At 38.7% G+C, this 19,172-nt stretch overlaps 4 protein-coding genes across 7 annotated transcripts; 2 read left to right on the plus strand and 2 right to left on the minus strand.

Annotated features, from left to right (window-relative positions):
* Window positions 1-1,222: 1,222 nt before the first annotated feature.
* LOC135611242 (uncharacterized) lies at window positions 1,223-2,096 on the minus strand. Its single transcript, XM_065106783.1, has one exon. It carries the CDS (start codon window positions 2,045-2,047, stop codon window positions 1,343-1,345), a length of 705 nt encoding a protein of 234 aa, XP_064962855.1. The 5' UTR covers window positions 2,048-2,096; the 3' UTR covers window positions 1,223-1,342.
* A 113-nt stretch (window positions 2,097-2,209) lies between these two features.
* On the plus strand, window positions 2,210-7,177 carry LOC103982327 (DNA repair protein RAD51 homolog 4). 4 transcript variants are annotated; one of them, XM_065106780.1, is made up of 10 exons: window positions 2,218-2,595; window positions 3,172-3,287; window positions 3,388-3,469; window positions 3,639-3,773; window positions 3,970-4,083; window positions 4,166-4,256; window positions 4,578-4,648; window positions 5,175-5,324; window positions 6,194-6,278; window positions 6,378-7,177. In XM_065106780.1, exons 1-9 carry the CDS (start codon window positions 2,428-2,430, stop codon window positions 6,230-6,232), a joined length of 966 nt encoding a protein of 321 aa, XP_064962852.1. In that variant the 5' UTR covers window positions 2,218-2,427; the 3' UTR covers window positions 6,233-6,278; window positions 6,378-7,177. The 4 variants fall into 4 exon arrangements, with proteins under 4 accessions (XP_064962854.1, XP_064962851.1, XP_064962852.1 ...); XM_009399226.3 differs by having other exon boundaries at window positions 6,194-7,177; XM_065106779.1 differs by lacking the exons at window positions 6,194-6,278; window positions 6,378-7,177 and having other exon boundaries at window positions 2,214-2,595; window positions 5,175-5,454.
* A 423-nt stretch (window positions 7,178-7,600) lies between these two features.
* LOC103982326 (uncharacterized) lies at window positions 7,601-8,472 on the plus strand. Its single transcript, XM_009399225.3, has 3 exons — window positions 7,601-7,830; window positions 7,923-8,028; window positions 8,143-8,472. The coding sequence occupies exons 1-3, from the start codon at window positions 7,792-7,794 to the stop codon at window positions 8,289-8,291; spliced, it is 294 nt and encodes a 97-aa protein (XP_009397500.1). The 5' UTR covers window positions 7,601-7,791; the 3' UTR covers window positions 8,292-8,472.
* A 1,535-nt stretch (window positions 8,473-10,007) lies between these two features.
* LOC103982325 (ruvB-like protein 1) lies at window positions 10,008-18,176 on the minus strand. The gene is made up of 12 exons (XM_009399224.3): window positions 18,017-18,176; window positions 17,574-17,762; window positions 16,999-17,130; window positions 16,714-16,863; window positions 16,117-16,272; window positions 12,364-12,498; window positions 12,146-12,211; window positions 11,957-12,063; window positions 11,550-11,649; window positions 11,366-11,457; window positions 10,560-10,629; window positions 10,008-10,418 (listed from the first exon to the last, which is right to left on the minus strand). Exons 1-12 carry the CDS (start codon window positions 18,095-18,097, stop codon window positions 10,329-10,331), a joined length of 1,368 nt encoding a protein of 455 aa, XP_009397499.2. The 5' UTR covers window positions 18,098-18,176; the 3' UTR covers window positions 10,008-10,328.
* Window positions 18,177-19,172: the final 996 nt, after the last annotated feature.

Raw genomic sequence — 19,172 nt, forward strand, 5'->3', positions numbered from 1 at the left:
TCTCAGATCACCATTTACATTGACCAGGAAACCTTAGAAGGCAACATCTTGAGCTATACTTAAAACCTATATATGACTAGTCCATGAAAGGTGGAGCACAGAATTATGTTCCTTAAGCAATCATAAACTGGATTGATATCTTGATGTATATGTGAGGAAAATACTGACCTTCTAATCAATCCTTCTCTGCTTGTTCATAACCTATTGAAGTATTTCCCATGACCTTATCACCAAGTGCAATGCCTTGTCATCCAAACATCACAGTTCTTGATACGCTAATCAGAACAACATCGATGAGAAAAAAAGTTCATTTGAACCAGTTCCTGAGTAATTATGGTGCTATGCTGGACAAGTGTATTACAATTTCTTCCAATCTTAGTCAGATTTCATGTACCTGTTCTTCAATGAATATTCATGCATCGCTTTCTTAGATTTTGCACACCTAATACATGTTCCTTTGAATAGCAATTACCTATGGTATCAGGTTGACCTTTCATAAGCATGCATAGAACAAAATGAGCATAACAAAAACACTAATTGCCTATCCTTGATTCAACACACACCTTCACTGTTGTTTTAGAGTTGATATTGCTACTTCTTTTAGAACCATACTATACCGATACTATTGCTTGATCAGACCAATGAATCATTTATTTCTCTTAAACTGTATTTTTTTCCTTATTTCCACTCATGTCTGTTCTTTAGGTGTCAACATCACTCAAACCAGGTCTGAGTATTTATGGTGCTAAGCTAGGAAGTTGGAAGTGCCTTACAGGTGTGCTAAATGACTTCTAATTAGGTTTACCATCCCATAAAAAGCCTAAAAAGAAAGTTCATATATTCTAACTATGATAAGAAATCAACAAGAGTACTATTACCATCAGTAAAAATAGAATTACAAAGTTCATGCAGCAATGCAACGTTTGTTTGCACAAGGTGGACTACAGAACACAAGAATTAAGTAAACTAGAACCAACTTATCCACTCCAGATTCATCAGTTAACCACAATTTTGCAGACATAATGCATAAAAAACTAGAACATCAGTTAACCACAAGAATTAAGGTGGACTGCAGAACACAACAATTAAGCAAACTAGAACCAACTTATCCACTCCAGATTCATCAGTTAACCACAATTTTGCAGACATAACACATCAAAAACTAGAAGAACATAAAATTCACACACAAAAAAAGAATATTTTGCATCGAAACCATGGAGCATATTCTAAGCCAAATCGTGTTATTTGAAGACCAGAGGCAAACAAGATATAGAATAAGTCTGTTTGGATTGCTGCGACAGCTAAACTAATCATATAGATCTTTGATCTTATCTACAAACTATTACCTTGCCACTGATCCATCTTTCAAGGAGTTCCTGTGAAGAACCCTCCCAGCCCCATTATTGATCGAGTCCTTCAAGTCCTGGATCAAATCCCTAAGCCCCAAGCTTCCACCTGCCTTGAGCTTGCTCTTGTCCTGACCATCCTCAATTTCCTCCTCATCGTCATCATCGGCCTGTTTCCTACCCTTCTTCTCCGGCAGTCTCTCGAAGTAATTCCCGTAGATGTACTCGGCCGAGTACCCGTTCTCCTCATCGAAGAGCATGATGTGTCCGTGCCACTCCCACACCCGGTACTCGGACCCGGGCTCCTCGTGGACGGCGACACAGATGTTGTGATCACCGATGGCCACCGACTGGCCAGAATTGGCCTTGAGGGCCTCGACGGCGTTGCCGGAGCGGACGATCCGCACGATCTCCTTCTCCAATTTGGCCTCCTCCTTGGAGAGGAGCCGGCGGTTCTTCGACCCTTCGCCGCTGTCCTCGTCATCCCCCTCGTCGTCGCCATCGGAGCCTTCCGCGTCGGAGCCGCGGTCACCCAGGAGGAAGTCGTCGAGGCTGTGAGAGAGGAAGGAGTTGGTGTCGAGGTACGGTGGGCGGAGCTGAAGGCGGCTCATGAGGGTTTGAAGGAGGAGCTGGTCGTATGAATAGGCACCGGCGCTGGAAAAGGCAGAGGACGCGGCGGTCTTGTTAGAATTGGAAGCCATTAGGATTCTATCGGTCGGTCAGGTGGGAGCGCGAGTGATTGGTCCGGCGACGGGTTAGGGTTTTGAGGACAGAATTGCTTATATGGGTGGGAGCCGAGGGAGGGAGGTTCCACAGTACACGTGCTCGCCACGTGACTTGATGCTTCCGGCGAGTGGCCACGGAGGGCACGTGTGACGTCGGTTTTCTTTAGCTAAGGTTCAATCCCGTTGCCCCGAAACCACGTGATCTGCGTCCATTTCGCTTTGATAGTTGTGCAGTCATATGATTATCAAGATCCAAGTTCGTGTGTGGGTAAGTCCGCACGGCACGAGAGGCAAGTTGTGAAAACACGCGCTTTCGCACATGTGGCAATGTGTGACTAAACCCTCCACGATTCCAAATGGAAGAGAGGGGGCGCGTAGCGGGAGAGCTCGAAAGATTGATTGATGGCGGAACCCAACACAAATGTGCGGTAGCATCTCAGGTCCCGATGCCTCCACCCCGAAACCCTCGCTCTGCGATTCATGCCAAGTCCCCCATAACCAAAGAGTTAGGGGAGGAGGATGTGGTAAGGTTCTTCCACCAGTGATGTTCCTTGTGAATGGGAGGTCAATTGTTGATGTAGCTTATTATGCTGATTTTATTGCAATTGGAGATGATAGAATGCCTATTGTCCCTTTTCTTTAACTTCATCTGTTGGAATCAAAGAAACTTGGTATTTTTCTTCCAGTAGTCGAGGTTGAGTGTCATCTTGGTACGTGGATGCTAATTAGGTGTTCTGTTAATTTCTTATAGACCCATTTCTGTTGTGATTGGCATCTGAAAATTGATGCATATTTATGTTTTCGTAAGAATCAAAGAAACTTGGTATTTTTCTTCCAGTAGTCGAAGTTGAGAGTCATCTTGGTACGTGGATGCTAATTAGGTGTTCTGTTAATTTCTTATAGACCCATTTCTGTTGTGATTGGCATCTGAAAATTGATGCCTTTTTATGGTTTCTTAAGAATCTAAAAGGATTTGTAATTACTTATCCTTTTACTTAAGATTTTTATCCTCTTTCTTTGGATTTGTGAATTAGTTCAAATTTATTTTCTCTTTTTGCACTACTCCGTCACAATATGTTAAACTAATAGGACGAAAACAGGGGATGGAAGAAGTTTCGGTGGCGATAGACAGACGACAACCACCATGGTTGAATGGTGTGGAGCTGCTTGAGGATGCTAAATGGAATAAGCATGCTCTTCCAACTGGATGTAAAGGGTATCTTAAATTTAACTAGTATAGTTTATTGTCTTGTGTTTCTCTAGATGTTTTTCTTTTTCAACAGTATGATGTTTTTTATGGCGTAATGAATTATCAGGATTGACATCCTTCTTGGAGGAGGTTTGCGGGAAGGTCAGTTAACAGAAATTGTGGGGCCATCCTCTTCTGGTAAAACACAAGTAAGAAAGTTGTTTGACTCCATTAAATCTTCAAGTATGTAAAATCAGTCTGTAAGAAGTTCTCCCCTTCATTTAGACCATAGATGTTAGATATTTTACTCCTGATTATTGGAAGTTCCGGTGCAATCATAAGTTCTTAGTCATGTTATTCAGCAAACATGTTGTGCAGGTTTGTCTGCACTCTGCATTGGGTGTTGCAGACTTGCATTTGGGTGTTGTTTTGTTCTTGGATACTTGTAACTCTTTTTCCCCACACCGCATTGCGTACATGGTTAATTCGCAGTCTGACACTTTGATTAAAGAGGTGAAATCCTTTTCTTTTTGTCTTTTATTTTTTGCTTAATGTCTGCTCTGTTGCCTTAGTATGAGCATTGAGAATTACCAGTAGTCCTATAAGTGTAAATTCCATAATTGATAATCAGGAACATTCTTGTTATTATGGAAATTGCAAATTACATGTTTTTTATGGGTCAATCTTGATTGTGAATTTTTCATTGTAGGGAAAAGAAGGTAGGCTCAAGAGGATTATGAGCAGCATACTATGCCACTCCGTATTTGACATCTTTGAGTTGTTGGATGTTCTACATCAAATTGAATGCAAATTGAAGCATCAGGTTCTTTTTGTCCCACAGATACTGTGAATGGTGCTATGTTAGTTGAATTTAAGTGCATTGAGCACTTCTATCAATGGTTCAGGTAAAAAGTAGTGGCAACAGGATACGGTTACTAATCGTTGATTCAATATCATCCCTCATAACACCCATCCTTGGAGGCAAAAATTCACAAGGTATGCACCTCATATACTCTTAGTTTGTATTCCCGACATGCCCCATGATTAATTTGACTTAAGTTCTATTCTATGCAACTGCTTACTTGGGTAGCTTTACATGAGATCCACTAAGTGCTTGTACATATTGTTGCTTTACATGCGATCAACATGCCCCATGATTTTTATATCATTGATGTGGCTGAGTAACCCAATAGGAATATTGTATATCACCAGTTCTCATGACTGTGTATGCTTGCAAACAGGTTTTGTTTTCTGAGTTTTAGCACACATGTTCCATTGTTTTGAGTTCCTCCAAGCTTTAGTCTGATAAAAATGCAGGACGGCTGATGATGATCACAACTGGAATTCTGTTGAAGAAAATAGCAAATGAATACAACCTGTCAGTTTTGGTAAGTACAATAATGTCTGGTGTTGCATATTTTGTGCTTGGCTGCATAATTATTGTATCATGTTTCTGTGATGAAATGCACACAAAGCCTATTGCACTTTAGGTTCACCAGTTGAAATTTTCATTCTTGATATTTGCTGAAGATTGCTGTTACATTAGACGTCAGCAGGCTTTGATGAAAGCAGAATGTTTGAGCATGGCAAAGTTATTTTCCTGTTGAAGCAAAAAAGTTAAACTTATCTTTTTGCTAAAAATTAATTATATAGTTGTATTTTCTCATTGAACTATAAATCAGGTTTATTAGGTTAGCCAAGGAAAGCTTTTTTTAATTCTTTCTGGTATTTAAACTGAACATATCAGGCAAGAATTTGGTTTTTTCCTTAGCTACTAAAAGTAGTCCCATGTTTAACATGGAGAAATGCTAATATCCACTGTTAGTATGTAAGCATGTCTTGCAGCTTGTACCTTTGTGACAGCCATGAGCTAGCCGAAAAGATTATAACTCTTTGCTACTTAATGCTGATAAGGTAACAAATCATATGGTCGGAGGAGAGGGAGGAAGTTTGAAGCCTGCTTTGGGGGAGAGCTGGAAGAACATTCCACATGTGCGGCTAGCGCTTTCTCGTGATCAAGGGAGCAATGTTTGTAATGTTTCCATACTAAAGCACACGATCATAGTAAATATCTATTACCTTTTTGCCTTCAGTAATGACACTTGTAACATAGCTCCTACCCACTAATTTCTCCATGTATGTTGGTACACAAAATTCTTTTATAATGGATTATAGAGGCTTGTTAGCGTGAACATTAACTTGATTGTCCCGGTATTACTATCAAGATGTTATGAAAAAAATTATTGCAATGACAGTCATGAAAATTTTTGTTGGATTGACACTGCATTTATGTACGACATAAGAGCTAGCAATTCATTTTGGTAACTGACATGTGACCACCTCAAATTTCTTTTTGGTTGTGAAACTACTTATTTACTTTTCCCAGTCATTTTTACTTCATAATCTTGATCAAAGCACAAAGAGTTTTAGGTGCCTAGTTCCTCTTTATTGATTTGATCTCCATAGCATGCTTAGGCAAACATTTAAGAGTTTCGGTATATTCATGTATAAGCATTCTGCTTCAGATGCATTTAATTCCTATATCAAATGCAGTCCATTCTACTATTCTTGGTTAATTCCACTATCCTAGATCAATGTTTCTGACCAATATCATTCGGTGAATTAGTCATGCCTGATGAGTGTATGTTCATGGCCTGACAGTATCTGGTGTCCATCCCACCACATTGCATCACTGATGGACATAGGAGTACCAATTTTTGTTCATCTGCATATCCTCTCTTTCTGTGCACCTGATATATCTTGTTCAGCCATTGGTTTGGTTATTAAATAAAAATGTGATGCAAGCCCGTGTAGCAGTAGGATCACAAGTTGGCACCGTAGGCAATATCTAAAATTCAAGACTATTGTGGTAGATTGTTATGCTTATCTCTTCTCCTCAATCTTGTTTGAGTTCCATCTTGCTGTGTCTGCAGGCTTCTGGTCGTACAGCAAAATTTGTGATCGACAATTGAAGCGAGGGAGGTGAAGAAAAGACAGGCACAGATGAACTCCATAATGGTAATGGAAATATCTTACAGGATGTGTTCTGGTTTATTCCATTCCTTTTGTTTGGGAGTGCAGTCCTTTTCTTCTCCTGTCCTTTTGTCTTTTGTATAGGTGAAGCCCACCCAAACCCAGGGCATCTCCATGATGTAGCTTGCAGGGTGCAGTCCATGATATAACGAAACCCTGAGTCCTCCATTGCACATCACAATAATCAACAGTATTGTAGCAGCTCAACATTTTGGAGGAAAACAGAGACTTGAAATGCCCGTATCTCCCGTCTTCTCAGAACTCCTGGTTCCCAACCGTTGTGTTCATCACATGAAACATGGTCTACAATGGTATTTGCTAATCCTTGGATCATTGGATCATGCAAAGCATCAGCGAGGGTAGAGGAAGGTGTGAGCTGCCACAGCAACAAGATTCTTTGCACCTTCAGGCCATTGTTGTTGGACAATTAGATCAAATCATTGTCCAACGAGCCAGGGAGAAGAGGAAGAGAGCCTTTGTGTGAGAAGTCTCTTTTGTAACTTGTAGGTTGCATGAGAACAAAAGCATGTGGCCATTCTTGGCCCTTGCCCATTGTCTCGAATGGGAGCCCAAGCATCAACAGCAACCTCACTGCAACAAAACAAAGAACCCACAGTGAGAGGAGACGTGCTCACTGCAACAAAACAAAGAACCCACAGTGAGAGGAGACGTGGACGGGCACAGTAATGGTTTGATCCAATGTAAATCCTAAGCTGTCTCTCTTAAAAGTTGGAAGTCATGGAGTTGTTTGTCTATCCCGCTATTCTCTTTCATAACATCATCTGTCTGTTCTGACCAAATCAATTTTATGATGTTAATTCTTTTGTTTTAGACAGACGAACGATCGTGATCAACAGTTATGTTGAAATGGACAATTTTGACAAGGTATGTGTAAAACCCTTTCCTAAAAAAGCTATGAAAGATTCCCTGTAGACTGTTTAAGAAATATTTCCTAAAAGGGTTATTGACTTAAATAGAAAGATCAAAAATAGAAAGAACATCATGTATGTAGGTTAGCATGGAACAAAGTTTGTTCTTTGAATTGCTCCTAAAATCTTACCATTGATGTTGGAAAATTTTATAATACGACATATAGTACTTTCACTACAATAAATTTGATTAGATTTAAACAATTTTGATCGAGAACAAATACAGTCGAAGAAAAATACACATCATGCGTAGAATGCGTTGGTGGAAAGAAAGGACACGCGTGTTGTTTGTGCTTTTATTAGTATTGGATTGTTATATAATATTCCTATTGGAAGTAAACCGTCATATATTGACGTGGCTCACTCTGATGACAGGACGAATCTAATACAGGAATACCGTCGCTCATTTGGAGGAGACACGTGGCTTCTCATCTCATCCCCACCAATTACCTTCCGCCGGCCCACGTCTCCCCTTCTTGCTCTTCATCCTCCCCCGCAGTCTATTTGTTGCCCTCGTCTCTCGCCTCTCTCTCCTCACCACGGAGTTAGGGTTTTCCTCCACCATCACCATGGGCGAATCTTCGTCGTCGGCTTCCTACATCAGAACGGTGAGCTAAGAGCAGCAGCACGTCACAGTATTCTCTTAATTCGCACTGAGGAGTCCTCTCATTCTCCATTATTGTTTCTGCATGGCTTCCAGGTGCAACACCTGATCGAGCAATGCCTCCTCTTCCGCATGAGCAAGGAGGAGTGCATGGAAGCCCTCGCCAAGCACGCCGACATCAAGTCCGTCATCACCTCCACAGGTATACATCATCATGATCTTGTGACACGAGAGAGAGAGAGAGAGAGAGAGAGAGAGAGAGAGAGAGAGAATGCGTGCAGTAGTGGTACCTCCATTGATGACTGCGTCGTTGCAGTTTGGAAGGAGTTAGAGAAGGAGAACGGGGAGTTCTTCCAGGCGTACATGAAGGAGCAAGAGGAGAAGGCCATGGAGGTCGAGGCTGCGCAGAGGATGCAGAAGATTCTCACCGAGTTGGCTTCCAAAGATTACGACAAGGAAGAGTGAGATCGAACTCTCCATTACCATCACCTTCGATCATCCAATATGCATATAATCTCATCAAATTCTACTACCAAACAATCACGGGATGTCCGATGTAGGAATAAACGTGTTGGGGGTTATGTATGTCACGTGTAGCCACGAGAACATTTGATATGGATGCATCACTATTTTTTTTTTCCCCTTCGTATGATTAAGGAAATGATTAAAATTAATATTTTTAATCAGGTGGATAAATTAAAATTTTTATCAATTAATTAAATTTTTAATTAATTTATTTTTAAAAATAATTTATAAAAAGTAAATGCTCCAAACATGCTCAACTTATGTGACCAAGCACGATGGAACCTGAGAGTCATCCTTAATCGACACTAGATATATGACTTGTCCGAGGCTCAAGTGGGTTGATTCGGTTTCAACTAATATCATAATCTAATTTTCTCTTTTTTATTAGTTTTTTTTCTCTTTTTTTATTAGTTTGAACTCATAGCAATCAAGTCGGTTCAAGACGATTCTAGATCAACTTTACTAGTTCAAGCTTACTTCACCTAATTAAAATTAATAAGATTTAAATCAGCTTGGGGTGATTATAGACCAATTCTATAAAAATATAAGGTTTGTTCCATTAGTTCATAATAAAATTTAATTTAGTTTAAGTCAATTAGGTTATTTCAAATAGAGTTATGGTTGATTATGGATTATTGAAAAATTATTGTCTTGTATGATTTAATGAATACAAAAAAAAATTCTAAAGGAATCATTTAGAAATGATTAATAGTTTTTAACTATTTTTTAGATTAAATTAGTAAAATTGACGTGATTATTATCGTGTAATATATGTAACTATATTGAGTGGTCCACATTAAAAGTATAACTCGAGCTACGACCCATCATAATGCGACGATGAGATAGTTTGATAGACTATACATCAAACATGATCTTTTATAATATTTATTTATATTATTATTTATATAAATAAATAAATAAATATAAATAAACGATCATGTATCCGATTAAGACCGTCTAAATGATCATGTGATAAAATAATGATTAATCTTTTATTACAAAAATTAAAATTAAGACTTATTGGCCGACTGAATTGGTGTTTAAAGCTGTGATATCATAATTAGGTGACTACATTTTTCTCTGAATGATACAAAGGAAGAGATGATAACTTGTTCGAAGGCTAATCTGAAGGACACGAATGAGAGGGACATCTGCCGATAATGACGTCTCTACTGTAGCAACGGCAGTGGGATGTGGCATCTCCCTCTCTCGTATTGGCCTCATTTGCTTCTGCCTGAGCCTCTTATGGTGCAAGAGAGTTTGGCATTTCAAGGAGCCATAATTTTCACGGATTTATACTCCCAAATCTTGGACACAACATATCTGTCCGTCCAAACTTTGATATAGTATCTCCACAATCTCTATATACTAAAATTTTGCATATAATAAAATATATATAGTTATAATTTTGAATATCTAAAATATTTTTTATTGATTGTTTGACCCCTTGAAAGGACAATTTTGTTAGAACTTTAATATGATTGTATTAAATAGTCAACTAATAAAGATAACTATAATATTTTTCTTTACATTTAGATAATGAAAAATACAGTAAACTTTCATTGCTAGTGTCAAAAATAGAGCATTAAACAAGAGAAAGAATAATACTTATGCTGCTTATGCTGCTTTAAGATGACCAATAGCAGAAGATGCATGTCAAAATAAGACAGCATGGAATGCTTAATTTCCATCCACAAGTAATACAAACAAAGTAAAAAAAGCCAATTTCTGTCCTCACAGCTCAATTATCAGCCTTTCTTTGAAACCCCAATTGCTAATTTCTGTGCTGATATCAAGAACAAAGGCCACAATGAGACTGGAATTACATCCCGACAAAGCTTGAGCTTTAAATCAGATAAATGACTACTACACCAAGATACAGATCGGTTAAAGCAAACGTTTGTGACTTCAATTCTACATGCCAAGGCACTGCTATCCTTTTGGAAGAGGATAATGTCCAACGGAAATAAAATATGATCAGGTTATGTATCTTTCTTGCTGCTCCTGAAGAAGCCTCGCAGAAGACTTGGCATCTAGATATAGAGAAGTCACTTCCTCGAGATCAGCCTGCGAAAAGTTGAAAGTAAATTATAACAAGGAAATCCAGAATTGGTGAAATAGAAGCAAAGCCACATTTGAGATATCTAAACAAAAGGTTAAATACCATATAACGATGGACTAATGTATAAAGAGATAGGGTCGTAGTACCTTGCAAATCTTATCCCTTCCGTTAGTTTTGGCCACAATGCTAGCAGGTGATAGCAGCTGGATTGCATGCCTGGATAAGCATGTAATTTCAGTAAGAAAAGTTTTGTAAACCAAAATAATAAAGAAAATTTTAGTTGTGGAGGGAGAGCCAATGGGCATAGAAAAACAGGGATACAAGTGTAGTGCAACAAGCAACAAGCATGTACTAAGGGTTTGCATATGAACAAAGCAAACTGCAACAGGCACATTCAATTTAGTACTGTTCTGTTTGGTTGGTTCAAGTTATTTGTATTAATCAATTTGTTCATTTTGGAAAGTTGTAAATTTAAATAACATTATGTACGATACAGTTTTCATTTTAAATCATAGCTAAACCAAACAGAATATAATATGCAATAATACAGAAAAGTTAGAAAAACAAAATATCTCATCTTCATGAGTATGATATGTAGAAAAGAATGGGCAAACACACAGTGAATAAGGCTCCTGCCAATGCAGTCTTGGGAAAATCAATATACACAGTGCCAGAGTTGCCATTACTAATACTTTTTATCCTCCTTTTTCGATGAAGATGAAAAGTGTGAGGTCAAAAAGAGAAAAACAAAAGTTAAAATGCGGGATGAATAAGATCTATAACCATGACGTTCAGGGAATGCAATTTGTGTTGTCGGCAAGTTCCTCAAATTCAAAATGTTTATGGAGGATCTAGACGAGATCACATTTACAAATAAGTATAAATACTACCTCGTATTCCCATAAGCACATAAGTTCAACGTTCAGAAGAAAGGAAAATAATCACAACAGACCTTAATGATGCTTGTTGCCCAATCTCCCCCAAGTAAGCTAGACTATCTTCATCGATATCAATTTCTTCAACTTGAGCTCGAATAGCCAATATCTGGTCCAGAACAAAACATATGAAAAAAAAGGAAAATGTAACTATGATGGTATGACCATCTATGACAATTTATGAAGTGTAGATATGAAAACCTGAATCATTTCAGTGGGACCATATGTTTCTGTCCTTATAATAACCAGACGATCAAGCAAATCTACTGGTATTCCATGTGGACTGGTCATATCAGTTCCCCTGATCACCATAAAAAATTAGAATTGAGCACTGTGGCATAGTGGTATTGTGTTTGGATAATAGAGAATGTTACGCAAGTAGCAGTGTATTCATTTCAGGAACATAATAGAAATCCAAAAAATATGAGAATCAAGGTTTGCAATTTCAGAAAAAAAAAAGTTTCGCTTTATCACAGGTCAATCTCAAATTAGCTGATTATCATGTAGTTGATCCATTTTACCACCACAGTCTAATAAAGTATGTTGTTTTTACTTTGTTTTGAATCTAAAAATCTCAATCCCAAATTATGCAGTGAAAGTTCTCATACCTCACATTACATATTCCCCTGTTAGTAGCAAAAATCACAATTGGTGATATTGAGCTCTCCAAAGCACGATTTAAGTAAGAAAAACATTCAATATCTAGCATGTGAACCTGCACAAGATTTGCAATATTAAAAAAAAGAAAAAAGCTCATGTACACATCCAAGAGGTCTGACATTTAGAAGGAAAGCAACCTCATCGATAAAAAGGACACCAGGTACAAGTTCTGCAATGCCTTCATCAATATATCTGTTAACAACCTGAATAGACATGTAAATTTTAGTTCATATAACACATGCCTTGATAATTTAAGCAAACCACCATATTAAGAATGAACACTCATGCAGGACAACTGTATATGTCTACAAGAACAAAAATGAGACGCACGATTTAAGGGTATTAAAAGCTGAACCTTATTAATTTCCTGTCGCAGTTTGTCAGTGATTTCCGTTTTGCGAGGTTTCATCATCTGGCCCATAAGGGATAATATATCTTGCCCTCCTTGAGGGCGAGCATTTGCACCATCAAGATCATGCAGTGTAACATCCTAGTAGACAAGAAGAATAATGTTTTGCTAATTGTCATGCTTGCCAAATCAAAGACCAGAAATACAGTACATAAGTAACACAATCATCGTGATCTCAGAAAAATACAAAGAGCAAATTAAGAAATACATTCAACTTCAACAAAGCATGCAAACCAATGGAAGTAAATCAAAGAGGTGGAAAATCAGACTTTAGAAGACCTTCCAAACATAATTGAAAAATATCACCTGAAAATAATGCTAAGCAATGAAAGTAACTTAAAGAGGTAAACATAGATATAAATACCAATTTGATGCTAGTGTTTTTGAAAGCACTGGGCTTCAAGGTCCCAAAACACTCGAGGTGTTAGGTGCTGGCTAGAGCAAGTCCGAACGAAGCGAGGTGCTCCAGAATATTAAAATATAAAAAATAAATATTTTAATAGTAACCAATGCTAAACAGTTCAAAAGAGGAGATTAACCGATGCTAAGCAATGTTAAACAGTTTCAAACAAGGATTAACCAGTTCCATACAGCTTTAAAGTTTAAAGGACTGAGAACAGTTCTAAATAAGGATCAATGCTAAACAGCTATAAAGAGGCGATGAGTAATTGGCCTCTGGAGGAAGGTGGGGAAGGAGAGGGCGGTGGCGAAGGAAGCTTCCGACAAAGGCAGCAGCAACTGAGGAAGCTTCGAACAAAGGAAACAGCAGAGGAGGGAGTTTCAGACGATGGCGTCGGTGGCAAAGGGAACTATACACAAAAGCAACGACGGTAAAGGTAGTTGCACATGAAGGCACACTGGGCAATGGACAAGAGGTGGATCGGGCGACGACATAGGATTTATGGGTTCACTAGGTCAAGCAAGGGTTTCACTAGGTCAGGCAAGGGTTAATCTTAGGGTTTATTTGGTTCGATTGAACCAACTTTCCTGTTCAATTGAATCAGGAGCTCAGGTCACAATTCATTCGAGTGCTCGCCAAAGGCGCCTGGGCTCATCAGGCAAGCACCCAGGTGATGCTTTAGTAAAGTGTGTTGCTCGGAAGCTGTGCGAGCCACTCGGGCCTTGCCTCGCCCAAGCGCCTAGGTGAGCACCCAAGTGCCTATTAAAACATTGTTTGATACCAATTTTGAAAACTTGTGGCACTCTCTAATATCAATTCTGACAACTTGTCTCACCCTCTAGGACCAATTTTGACAACATAACACCACCATGGTAATAGTACACCAAATGGTATACTAACTTGTATTGGCTAATATTATTGAAATAAAATGAATATTGACTGAACCTGAAGTATATGACTCAGTATCAGTTCTTGGTCAAACAAATAAAAATTTATCCACACATATTAGTTCAACCAGTATCCGAAACCATGTAATGTAATCAACCTTCTCAACACACAATCAACTGAAATCACTATGTAGTGGTCACACACACACACACACATATATGAATGTGTGTGTGTGTGTACATATACATATATGTATATATACACACATTGACACACATATATATACACACACACAAACATATATATATATATATATATATATATATATATATATATATATATGTGTGTGTGTGTGTGTGTGTGTGTGTGTGTGTATGTCAGTACACAAGTGAATATTTCTATTTGTTGATGATTTTTAATGTTTTCAGTTGTTGGAACTGTTTCAAGTATTGGACCTAATAAATTCTTAATATAAGCTAGAATATAAGTTGCATATGTGTGCATACTTCACATGAGACACATCACATGAAATCACCACATAAATTTAAATAATCCCCATAATATAGGAGAAGCACTACAACTTCCATCTTCTCTTTTTCAATTCTCTACCAGTCCCTTAGATCTACAGAAATATATCTAAGTAACATACAACCATTGTAATTATCGCAAATTCCATCAATGTTAGACCTCCAAGTTTTTACTTCTAATTTTTTCCCCTTAAAATGGTTTTTTCCTTATTAAAAAGAAGATGCTAACATGAAATAACTAGAGGCTTCAATAAAGTTATAAATTTCTTGATGCATTCCATATAGTGATTGTGCATTGCTAATTAAACACCATTATAGGAATAAGGAAATAAATTTCATTGCTTATATGTTTTCTTTTTTCCCCTGCCATTAACTCAAGGCCATTAACTAGAATATTTCCCCTAAAATCCTTCCCTAAACTTATGGCTATTAACCATGTAAACAAGATTCATCTTTCAATTAAAGGGGTAGTAGATAATAAGGTTTTTCATGATAAGAGTGTCATGACTTGACCTGATGGGATAACTAGTCTATTAACTTCGTTGAACCCAAACCACTGGCCAAAATATTTAAGCTAAGGTTAACGGTAGTATATTTATCAGAATCTTATAAGTCGATTTTATCCTTAGCTTACTTCCAATATGAGACTAATGAAGATGTTATAATCTCCCCCACTTATGAGCATGGTATCCTTGTCCGGTGATTTAAAAAACGCTAGGCGCCAAGGTCCAAAAACGCCCGAGGCGCTAAGTGCTCGCCCAGGCGCTCGCTCGAGCGAAGCGAGGCGCTAAAATATAAAAATATATAATATAATTAATAAATATAATTATTTAAAATATTAATAGTATTGAAAATTAATAATTTCAAATAAACCTAACAATATTAACAGTATACAGTATACTGTTAACAGAAGGAGAAGAAGGAAGTGTAAGGGGGTGCTGACTGAGAAAAGAGGAAGCGACAGCGAAAGCAGAGTGTAGGGAAGCAGCAGCAGCGGGAGTATAAGGAGGCAGCGGCAGCGGTAGCGACGAGCAACGACAGCGACAGCGACGAGCAGCGGGATCGGGATCAGGATCGAGAGCGACATCGGCAACGAGGGTTAAGGTTGGGTTGTCGCTGATATCGATTTTAGTTGGTTCGATTGAACCAACTAACCACCGGAGACCGAACCAGGACCGAACCAGACCTAAAATCCTGGTTCGGTCACCTGGTTTAACCCAGGCGCTCGCCCGAAGCGCCCAGCGCCTGGGCTCAGGCGAGCGCCCAAGCGGCGCCTCTTTGATGCGCGCCGCCTAGAAGTTTAGCGAGGCGCTCAAGCCTCGCCTCGCCTCGCTCGAGCACTTAGGCGAGCGCCCGAGAGCCTTTTTAAATCGTTGTCCTTGTCAAGACCCAATATAACCCAAATCACGTTGTGACGCGTCTTCTGACTCCATCCACAGATAGTCATTTCCTACACGAGCCCTTCACTATGCCTCAATACTAGGTCGGCTCTGATACCAATTATCATAACTCGGCCTGATGAGATAGTTGACTTGTTAACTTCATTGAACCCAAACCATTGACCAAAATGCTTAAGATGAAGTTAACAGTAGCATACTCATCAGACTCTTATAAATCAATTTTAATCTTTGTTCACTTCCAATACAATGCTAATTGGGGTGTAACAAAGAGCATGTCAAGGTCATGAAGGTAGATAGTGAGGATGGGGGCATGAAATGAGTTTATAGGATAATGAGTCTATGTAAATATGTCAAATAGAAAAGAATCCAAAGAAAATTTAAAAAAGAAGAAGAAACACACGTAACTTATATGCATCAAGATGCATTATTTTGAATAAGTATATGTCCTACAAAAAGCCAAGAAAATAGTTTACTAATGACGTACCTGTACTATTTCCTTTTTCTTATGAACTTCCCCTTTTGGAATTGGAACATACTCTTCTGCTTCAAGATCAAATTCTGTAGCAAAAGCATCACATCTGCCTACTCTTTTCACTGCACCACTATTTGCTTCAATGTAAATAACATCACCTACAGCAACCTGCAGAAAAGGAAATAAGATAAGCAAATTAAAACAAGAAGGCAGTAGTAGAGATCATTTCTAACAACTATAATGAGTACGAGTATACAGTTAACATCATAAGAAATCTGACATGGTAGGACCTCCTGTGTATCGGTTAGCTTAAGATGCCCACAAGGCTCCATGTTACTATGATGACTTAGAAAACAACAATCTCTCACAATAAAGGTGTTAATATCTTCTGGTTCTTTGTGTGCACTAGCCTATGCTTACGAAAAAAGTTACCTTTCAAGAAACTTTCCACTTCTATGAATATGCAAAAAATAAAATAACTTTTGCATGAACAATGCCTCATGATTAGAAGTAGCTACTTAAAAGAGAGTTTGGCCCTCACAGAAAAAGTTCCCCAAAAGGAGACACCAATTCACGACGTAACAAAACCCTAACATGAGAGGTACTTACCTTTTCTTTGATCAAAGAATCATAAATAGTTGGATCCAACTTCAATTGCTTGGTTCCCTTAACAGTCTTTAGTCCAATAATTATGTGGCTTATGCTTTTCCCATATCCACCAGTTGTATTCTCACTCTCTTCTGGAGAAAGCTCAGTCACCTGAAAAGGGATCAAACTTATGGCTATGCAAGTAATAAGAAAATAAAGACAGGGAGGCACTCATAATACAAGAGGCCAAAACTGAAAGATATTAGGGTGTCCCATAACCAAGGAAACCAAATATGTAACCAGTACCTCTCCTTCATACACTTCCTTGGTCTCCTTGATACGCAGACCAATAGCCCTTCGAAAATTTTCCATAAGAACCTCAGTTTTCTTGACCTCTGATGAGTACACTTCTGATCCAACCATAGGGCAAAAGGGGACCTAAAATTCAATTTGACATCGGTAACGATACAAATACGAAATAAGTGACAAAGCATTTTACTATAATAAATTATATCTGATATCTATGTTCATGAGATGCACAATAAGATGGGCCATGCTATATTTGTTATATAAGCAATACTAATTTTGGGTATCAATTGGATAAAATTAAGTTGCATGCACTAAGGGCATCAAAATGAGCTGTAATCAGAGGCTTGAAGGTGTGAATCAACCATTTACTAGTATCGTTGATTGCATCATAAAAGTGGAATACTTTTGCATAATGCAATGTGCAAACTGGTCAACATGCAATATCATATTCAGAACCTTCAAGCAGTAGTCACATGACGAGTTTCTCTCAATGATCCCTTATGAATTAGTTGTCCAGCTGTTATTAATGTTGGAAACTCTCATGATAAATAAGGATCAGCAGATGGGAATACCTTGCTTCCGAGATCCTGAGAAATGCCGAGAGCCAGAGCAGTCTTGCCGGTGCTGGGAGGCCCAGCAAGCAGAAGTGCCCGCCCAGCCATCTTCTTCTGCCGTATCATATCCACGACAATGCCCGCTGCCTCTCTAGCAGACCCCTGCCCGACGAACCCAGCAGACAAAGGAAGAGCATTTCCGTTCGCCTAGCATGCAAAAAAGAGGACATCAAAAAGCCATCCCAAAGTTTCGAATTTTCCACCAAAATCATAATCTTTAATCAAGAAAACAAAAGTAAACAATCAAGATTGCTCCTTCTACAAGATTTCACATGGAAGACAACGCTATCAAAGCCGTAAGCTGGTGTTAGCACAATGGCACTTAAACCCTAAACCCTAGAAACCGAGCCCCACGGGCTACAGCGAGAGGTCAAAGGAGAGGAATAGAAAAAGAGGAATACATCGAGACCGAGGCCTTTGATGTGGGTATGGGTGGCGATGCGCTGTTTCTTGGAGGCAGATTGGACCTCCTCGATCCTCATCTCGTCTCCTCCCTCCTCTTCGCCCGCCTTCTGCAACTCGTTCGTCTCCTATGGGGGTTTATGGGCGGGGTCGACGCCTCCAACAGCGCGGTCGGATCACCGCCCTCTGATGGCCCCACCTTCCCGAAGCCTCCATCAACAGCCCTACATTTCATAAAGAGTATTATAGCAGCCGTTAGATTCAAAATGGACGGTAGGATATCGAGTTTCTTTTTCACTACCAACTTGATAGGTTAACCACAGCCGACAGTCTCGCGCGACTTCGGAGAGCTTTTCGTTCCCACTGAGGGTCACTGAGTGGGACCCTTTTACTTTTACTGTTCGGTGGGACCCATATAAGAGGCCATGAGGGTCACTGCTAGCTTCGATGAGAGGGCAGGTAAAGACGAGGAGTAACAATCAACGGGTTCAAGAATAAACGGGTTGGAATCCATACATCCAACCGTCCATTTGAGATCTAACGGCTATCTGGCACATAATCCTTTGCTGGCAATTCCTTTTTCATTTCATGGACCAAATCCTTATATACAGACATTAATGTCACCTAAATTTGGAGAGCATCTCATTCATCCTGACATTATGTCACCTTAGTAAGTTTCATCTTTCATGGCTGGAAATCAAGGATGAAAGGTTTAATTTACATTATTTTTTCTTTAAAATACTCATCTTGATGTCAAATCAGTAGAGATGTGTTAGGTATTTCATATTTTCAACTCCAACATACTAATGTTGACCACCATTAACCTATATTAATTGGATGTCAATGACAATGATATATGTAAAAGAAGTTAATATTTGGAGGATATATAGATATATATATATATATATATATATACAATTATTTTCTGTGCTTGCATCACTTGAAGCTTTTTTATTATTGGTAAGTGTATGTTCATCTTTCTCTTTACTGCTGATGAACAGAGGCAGCACTGAAAAATCATTGAATTGTTCAGAACAGAATTCCTGGATCAATTGAAAGGCAATTGGAAACTCTGCCTTCATATAGTTCAGGTGAGAAAATTTTTCTTATTTGTTACTCTGTTCCACAAACCAATTTAAATCTGTAACATTTCAG

The sequence above is a fragment of the Musa acuminata genome, chromosome BXJ2-4 (genome assembly GCF_036884655.1).
Source record: "Musa acuminata AAA Group cultivar baxijiao chromosome BXJ2-4, Cavendish_Baxijiao_AAA, whole genome shotgun sequence".
Classification (NCBI taxonomy): Eukaryota; Viridiplantae; Streptophyta; class Magnoliopsida; order Zingiberales; family Musaceae; genus Musa; species Musa acuminata.

What these genes read in the sequence shown, in the direction of transcription:
- LOC135611242 (XM_065106783.1), bottom strand. Translation starts at nt 2,047, where the DNA reads ATGGCTTCCAATTCTAACAAGACCGCCGCGTCCTCTGCCTTTTCCAGC.
- LOC103982327 (XM_065106779.1), top strand. Translation starts at nt 2,428, where the DNA reads ATGGAAGAGAGGGGGCGCGTAGCGGGAGAGCTCGAAAGATTGATTGAT. An exon ending in AATGCAAATTGAAGCATCAG is followed by an intron (nt 4,084 to 4,165) that starts GTTCTTTTTGTC and finishes TCAATGGTTCAG; the next exon opens with GTAAAAAGTAGTGGCAACAG. An exon ending in TGGAGGCAAAAATTCACAAG is followed by an intron (nt 4,257 to 4,577) that starts GTATGCACCTCA and finishes ATAAAAATGCAG; the next exon opens with GACGGCTGATGATGATCACA.
- LOC103982326 (XM_009399225.3), top strand. Translation starts at nt 7,792, where the DNA reads ATGGGCGAATCTTCGTCGTCGGCTTCCTACATCAGAACG. An exon ending in CGGCTTCCTACATCAGAACG is followed by an intron (nt 7,831 to 7,922) that starts GTGAGCTAAGAG and finishes CATGGCTTCCAG; the next exon opens with GTGCAACACCTGATCGAGCA. An exon ending in GTCCGTCATCACCTCCACAG is followed by an intron (nt 8,029 to 8,142) that starts GTATACATCATC and finishes GCGTCGTTGCAG; the next exon opens with TTTGGAAGGAGTTAGAGAAG.
- LOC103982325 (XM_009399224.3), bottom strand. Translation starts at nt 18,097, where the DNA reads ATGAGGATCGAGGAGGTCCAATCTGCCTCCAAGAAACAGCGCATCGCC. An exon ending in ATTCTTTGATCAAAGAAAAG is followed by an intron (nt 16,273 to 16,713) that starts GTAAGTACCTCT and finishes CCTTTTCTGCAG; the next exon opens with GTTGCTGTAGGTGATGTTAT. An exon ending in TGCGACAGGAAATTAATAAG is followed by an intron (nt 12,212 to 12,363) that starts GTTCAGCTTTTA and finishes ATGTCTATTCAG; the next exon opens with GTTGTTAACAGATATATTGA.